The following is a 6,966-nucleotide window of genomic DNA, read 5'->3' as shown; positions in this document are numbered from 1 at the left end:
GGTATTCACATTATCCCATGAAAGTTAAATTGTTTTCTGTGGTTTTTTAATTCATAAAGTTGCAACTGCTGTGGTGTCAATTGAGTCCTAAAGTGAGGTAAATGTGAATTAATCCAAGGATTTGAAGCCAACCTATGAACCTAACAAATTAATTATTAATTACTCACAAGAAAAATAATAAAGAAATTAAGAGAAAATTAGGAAGAACAGATTTGTATTGATGAAAATTTGTATTTTTTTTTGGGAGGTGAATTAATTTGATCTAAGACATGTTAACATGCACACTAGCGTTCTTGGCGGATTTACAGATGGGGCAAGTGTGCAGCGATGATCCGCACACCGTACACAAACAAAGGTGCCTACAGGGCAAAAGCAACACGCAGGCCTCCTCCGTCCCGCAACTCCTGCACCACCTACTTGTACTCGACCTGCATCCCCCGCTTGTACCTTCCTCCCCGCCAGGACCCTCCGTACCATTTGTACTAGTAGTACCCTTCACCGTGCGCCACCCATCTAACCCCACGACTCCGTCGTTTCGGCCTTCGTCGCCTCCGCTGCTTCCGCAGCATGACTGGGCGTCGTCCATGAGCGCGGTGGCGTTGGCGTCGTTTTGGTTGTTGTCGTCCTTGGCCTGGTGTGCCAGGACCTGCTCGAGGTTGGTGCGGAGGGCATTGGCGGTGGCCTCGTTGGTCTGAGCGAGGTCGCGCCATATTTGATTCTCCATGCACAACGACTTGACCCGCTCTTCCAGCGCCCAGTTCAGCTTCCCAATTTTCTGAATTTCTTCCTCCTTTGCCCTCAGCCGCTTCACCACCCCCACCTCAATGGCATCTATTATCCGCCGCGCCTGCCGATTCCTCTTCTCCTCGACCTCCAATCTCACTTTCTCCATCTGCAAAATCGAAAAATAAACACATCCCAAATCAATATAACCGGATACAAAATACCCATCAAATAATCAAAACACCCAACACCAAATCCGTCCAAATCCGTCGAATTTCTAAGCTCTGTATTTTGGTACTTACGTGTTGCGAAATGAGACGGTCGACGTCGAACTGCTGCTGCTGCACGTGCAGAGAAATGTCCTCGCCGAGAAAAGAGAAAGCCCCGCAGTTCTTGTAGTTGGTTAACGGTGGAGTCGGGTGCGAAAACGAAGGGCTGATGCCGTTGCCAATCGAGTCTCTGGACCGCTTTCTCGGGAGAGTGATCGGAAAGTTGTAGGTGAGGCCGCTGTCGGATTTCATGGCGGAAGTCTTCGGCGGCATTATCGAATCGGCGATCACGGAGTTGTACGTCGGCAGCAGAGCCTCCCCCGCCACTCCTCCGGTGGATAACGGCACTCCGTACCCAATCTGAGTATTGTAAAGATTCGAGTTCCCTTGAATCTGGTTCATCATTTCCCTGAAAACGAAAAAAAAAAAAAATAACACCAAAGCAATCAATTTTTTGCCCCGAAACATCAATATTAACAGACCCAGATGATAAAATACAGAGAAAAAGATGAGAGATTGTGAAAAGTACCTGTTGGGTATGAGTTGGGATGGAAAAAGATTGAGATGGCGGGCTTCAACAGCCATGGATTTTTATGGTGAAAAGAAGGAGAAGAAAGCAGCGGAAGCAAAGGAAGCGTTTTCTTCGGTTTTGCAAATTGGTGTGTCGATATGTATAGAGAGAGAGAGAGAGAGAGAGAGAAGCGTTATGGAGTTTGGCAGTGGTTCTTGTTTGGATTTGGTTTAATGGGTTTTTGGTGCTTTTTAAGAGAGAGGAGAGGAGAGGAGAGTAGAGGAGAGGAGAGGGGGAACAAGTGTGAGGAGGAAATGAACAAAAGGGCATGCAATAGAGGTCGCGAGGATGGATGGGGGGTTTTATTTAGGGCTTGCTTTGGTTTATAAAAAAAAGGGAGAAAATTAAATTAAAAAATTAAAAAGATAAACCCAAAAAAAAAAAAAAGAGTGCAGTGTGAGAGTAAAGGTTAAAAAGGTGGAGAGAGAGAGAGAGAGCGAGAGAATCAGAGATATATATATGGATTTTGACCGTTTTGTCTATATTGGGATGCAGTTACCAGAAAGACCCTTCCGTATTGTGCTTGTTTTACTTGACTCCTAATTCGCAACCAACACAGTAACAGAGATCCGGTCAGTCCGTAATTTCAGCGATAACTGAGGGGCGTATCCGAACGCCAACGCCTCGTCTTGCCCGTATCTGTTTTCCGGTCCTCCTCGCAGAAATAATTTATTACTTTTTACGTCGGTGATTAATCAAATGAAAAATAGAGAAAGTGATGTCGATAACTGACATTGTGGGCAGGGCATCTGCCACGCAGTACTTTGCCCACTGGGGCCCGCCACGGGACGGAATGCCAGGGGCCGCCACGTAGGCACAGCTATACTCCAAAACGCCAAGTCACCCTACGGAGCCCGCCTGCCTCTCTGTTTTTGCCCATAAAAAATTCAGTGAATTCACAACCGCAGCTGCAGCAAGTGTGGGGCCGGGTGGGCAGGGAACACGACGAGCACTCATCCCTCCGAACACGTGCGAGGGGCCAGCGTGGACTTGCGGGGACCACCGAACTGACCTTTGTCAATCACAAGGCTAAAACTAAATAAATAATATTCTAATATTTTTTAATATTCTAAAATAATAATACATAAATAAGTAAAATATCAAAAAAGGTCAATTACCATATACAGAGGCCTGTGTGATTAAATTAATTAAAGGGCGACGTTGGGGGAGTACGGGTGGTACGCCTGGAGGGTGGGCCCATTTGGCAGTTTCTATTTTTACTCATGCGCATAGCATGGTACGTTTCGCTTTGTTTGGTTCAGCTTTGGACTGTATCTGCCACGTGGACACCATTTCCATTTTCTTATTGATGTGGTTGCAAAAACTTGCTAGTTCAATCTAAACCAAGAACAAACTTGAATTCCAACCAAATCAGAGCAACAATGAATCAAAGTCTTCATAAATTTGTCATTTTTTCTCTATTAAACCAAACTTGATGCGATAAATAGACGAACTGAGAGCAACAATTTGTTGACTTCCACATTGGCTCCACAAAAAGAAAAATAATAGTTTAAATATTATAACCGTACTTCAACTAATATCGAGATTTTTTATGATAAAATTTCACATTTGACGATTGTGCAAGCGTTAATTATTAAGTTTGTGACAATATCGGTGTTGTTAGAAGTAGGCCTTTACTCATCTTTCTGATAATTCTACTTAATTCACAATCAACAACAATTCAGTGAATTCTCCTTTCAGTTTCTATCCCACGGCTCCATGTTCGCTCTCCATGTGAAATTGTTCTTTCAGTTGGTTTTTTTTTTTTTTTTTTTTTTTTTGGGAGCCATGGCAACCGAAAAAAGAAAAAGAGGCTTTTGCTAGCTGCTTGTCGCTCCACACTCACTCTCCCAATCAAATCATCACACCCATTCGATTGATCTTAGTCTTTAGTAGGTCATGCATAGTTGTCTACGCACATACGGTAATTGTCAAATGTTAATGCATGTGAATCGAATTCATCTAAATTCGTATAAAGTAAATTTTAGTTTTCATTAAATAATGTTTTTGTTATCAACGCACATGCGATAGTTTTCAGCCCTTAGCATGTGAATTAATCAAATTCATTTTAATTTGTATTGATGCATGTCTAGGTTATCATAAAATATAAGGAAAACTAATAAAAATAGTTTGAAAATTTTGAATTTTAACGATAATGACAAAATAAATAGTAAAGTAAATAGTACCATGATTAACTTTTTAATATAAAAATGTGATTTTTGGTTAAAATAAATAATACTGAGAGCTTTTCATTAAAGTTTCCAAAAATATATACATGCAACGGTAAGGACGCTTTATTTTCAGTTCGTTATACATGTCCACGTGTGTTGTGCATGCACGTGAGATCTTAACTAACAGTCGCACATGTGTGGGCAACAATTTTTAATATTTACCGCTATTTCTAAAATTCTGTTTGCCTATTCAATTAAAATTAGAGTTACATCCGAATCCTTTTATCTTTGTCAATATACGGCACGTAAAATGTTATTCCGAGTCTCTAGAAATCAATGTGAAGTGAAAGTTGCATAACATGACATGTTTACGTACATGTATAGGAAATTAAACGGCACATAGTCCAAAAACAATTTGTTTCACACAAACCTTTATATTAAAGTGTCACACATTCGGATTCAAATATCTTTAAATGTATAATAAATTTGTTTGACGAAAAAAAAAAGTTTAATAAAATTTGACAAAAGAAGAATGCTACGTATAAAAAAATCATAATGATCACGTCTCTATAGGCTACAATTTAAGCTTTAATTTTCCAAATTTGACAACAACCAATAAAAATACTTTATTTTTTTATTAAATATTTTTTGGTACCACATCAACTTGATAAATATAATTCCATCGCTTTTGTGAAAACTTTTAGCTGTTTGAGGATAAGGGTTCATTTTCTGCAAATGTTATTGGTGTTTCGAATGTTCATTTTCTACAAATGTTAGTGCATCAAATATTGGTTCCTTAGACAAAAACAACCGAATATTTTGTTGCATAATATACCTCGCATCCTTTATGTTTTCACGTGACATAACGTTTGAGCTTATCTTAATTTAGTGGTGGACAATGGATGAGAATAAATGTTCATTTAACTTTTGTTGTTTTACTTTATCATTCACCGTTGGTTAGAATTGGCACAATAGGTGACTACAATTTCTTGGATTATCGAGTCTAGAAGAATGGAACTGCTATAGACTTGGACATTTTCTAATCTACTATTTTCTAAAACTTAAAGAAAATATTACAAATCAATTAGAATTAATTTATTGCTTCCCATATTCGAGCCATACTTTTTGCATCTAAAATATTTCCTTCCATTTTAAGCATGCATCTTGACCAAATCTACATTTGACAGCATGCCAATCAATCCCAACTAATTTTTCTGAATTTTCAAAGTTCAAGCTTCATCTGATAAAATTAGTATAAAATGTAGAACCTAGTGAATAAAATTTGTTCCATTTCGGACTTATCCAGTTGCGCTTTAATTCCTTGAGATTGCTTGGTGTTATTTCCGCATAATTGTGAATTAGTAGTCAAGTTTTGTTAATTTAGGAAAAACGTTGCTGCTAAGATTGGATTAATAAGGATGCAACTTTGTAGGTGGTCACGATGTTGACCATAAAGAAAAGCATGAAGATACCAACAATAGTTGATGGATGCTCATAAGCGATATAAAGGGAAATACTCAGTAGTTATGTTATAATTTAGTCTCCTATGTTACGTTTTTACATTTTTACACTAAATTGAGGAGAAATTTTACAGTAAGAAATCTCATTTCAAGTCACAAGATATGTGGATAAAACATACCATATCTTACAAAAAGTAGCTTATTTCCTTTATTGAGTTTATGAGTATCTAGTATTTACTTATGAATCAGTCTTTCAAATTATATATATAACACGTCATAAGTTTAATTCTTAATTAGTCACCCTGCTACATGACATGACAATTCTACTGCTTTTTTCTTCAAACTACAACCATAAAGTAAGTACCCAAGAAAAGGAGATGTTATCTTTTGTAATTATTTAATCATGTGACAAGTTTTTATGAAACGAATGACTAAGGTTGTCTTTAAGATTTCGGAGGCTCTGTGCCACATTTGACACATGTTTTTGTGGGGCTACTCTGTAATATTTCAATGATCTGAACCATCCATCTTTTATGTCTTACCTCAAAGATTATAGTTATAAAAAATCACTTAATTTCGAAACCAGGTAAACATTTGATTAAATCTAGTGTTTTTTACGAACTGCATTGGTCCATTTTTTTCATGACAAATAAATGTTTTCATGATTTTGGATTTGTCTAACTTTTTGCAAGGATGGTCTTTAAATGATGTACTAAAATATAGACTGTTCAGATAGCTGAATTAAATTACAAAGTGGTCCTTAAAAAATAGGTGTCAAATGTATGTTCCCGGATTTTAACTATATATATATAGTTAGATGGCGAAAATATTTTAGGATTCCATACAATTGAACCTCTCACTCCCCTAAAATCGCTATTATGAATGTCACAAGTAGATTTATAAAATAGTTGCAAGAGAGAATCCCTAATTACACAGTTTATAATAAAAAGATGAACTCTCATTCAAAATTGGCTTTCGCTTACCAATCTGTCTCACGCCCTACTCTTCCTCCACATCACCTAGATCATGGCACGTTTCTTCTTAATTAGTTAGGCAAAGAAAAATGTGTAAATGTTACGAAACCCCAGCATGCTAACATATGCAAAGAGATACCCACTAGCCTGTGTGGTCGATATGCATATAGGAAAAATGAATATAAAATATATAGCTAGGAAATATTCATGTACTATAATATATACCCTCTTGATGTATCGAAACCCCATACGGCCATGCCCTACCACTCTCCCTCCATAATAATTCGATGCTATCAAATCATCGTACCAAGACATCGAAGATGTACCTTTCCCATAAAAATATGTAAATAATATTTTTTTTTAAAGCAAGACAACGGGGTGACAATGGCATTCATTATTGCCACCCATAATTATTGAATAGAACGATATTGTCAAGGCAAATTGCATCACGGTTAAGCAACTATAGTTTTCTTTTACTTTAATTAAATTAGAAATGTTATTTTAGTCACTCGGTAATCAAGTGATACATGGCCATTTTTCGATTCGATATCGTCTAAAAGAATTAAAGTTATTTAGATTCATATAAAATGATGGATAAATGAATATGTATTTAGTGTTTGAATCTCTATTCCTAATATTAAATCGAACGGGAAGTGATTATAAATCATTGACCGTCAGAAGGTCAAGAGAACACGAGTCTAAAAAAATAGTTTGCAACATTTTCCAAGTACTTATGCAAAGGGGAGGAAAAAGTAACTTCAATCAAGGAGACAAAATAACAAACAGATCTGTCATTTA

The 6,966-nt window shown here is 37.2% G+C and overlaps 1 protein-coding gene across 1 annotated transcript; it reads right to left on the bottom strand.

The window, feature by feature from the left end:
* Positions 1–201: 201 nt before the first annotated feature.
* LOC103936932 (probable BOI-related E3 ubiquitin-protein ligase 3) lies at positions 202–1,768 on the bottom strand. The gene is made up of 3 exons (XM_048573632.1): positions 1,522–1,768; positions 1,026–1,401; positions 202–892 (listed from the first exon to the last, which is right to left on the bottom strand). Exons 1-3 carry the CDS (start codon positions 1,575–1,577, stop codon positions 263–265), a joined length of 1,062 nt encoding a protein of 353 aa, XP_048429589.1. The 5' UTR covers positions 1,578–1,768; the 3' UTR covers positions 202–262.
* Between the last annotated feature and the right edge of the window lie 5,198 nt (positions 1,769–6,966).

The sequence above is a fragment of a genome, unplaced genomic scaffold, assembly GCF_019419815.1.
Source record: "Pyrus x bretschneideri cultivar Hongxiangsu unplaced genomic scaffold, Pyrus_bretschneideri_v1 Contig7, whole genome shotgun sequence".
Lineage (NCBI taxonomy): Eukaryota > Viridiplantae > Streptophyta > Magnoliopsida > Rosales > Rosaceae > Pyrus > Pyrus x bretschneideri.
This window is presented reverse-complemented; position numbering and strand designations above follow the sequence as displayed.

What these genes read in the sequence shown, in the direction of transcription:
- LOC103936932 (XM_048573632.1), bottom strand. Translation starts at nt 1,577, where the DNA reads ATGGCTGTTGAAGCCCGCCATCTCAATCTTTTTCCATCCCAACTCATA. An exon ending in TCCCAACTCATACCCAACAG is followed by an intron (nt 1,402 to 1,521) that starts GTACTTTTCACA and finishes TTTCGTTTTCAG; the next exon opens with GGAAATGATGAACCAGATTC. An exon ending in ACCGTCTCATTTCGCAACAC is followed by an intron (nt 893 to 1,025) that starts GTAAGTACCAAA and finishes TCGATTTTGCAG; the next exon opens with ATGGAGAAAGTGAGATTGGA.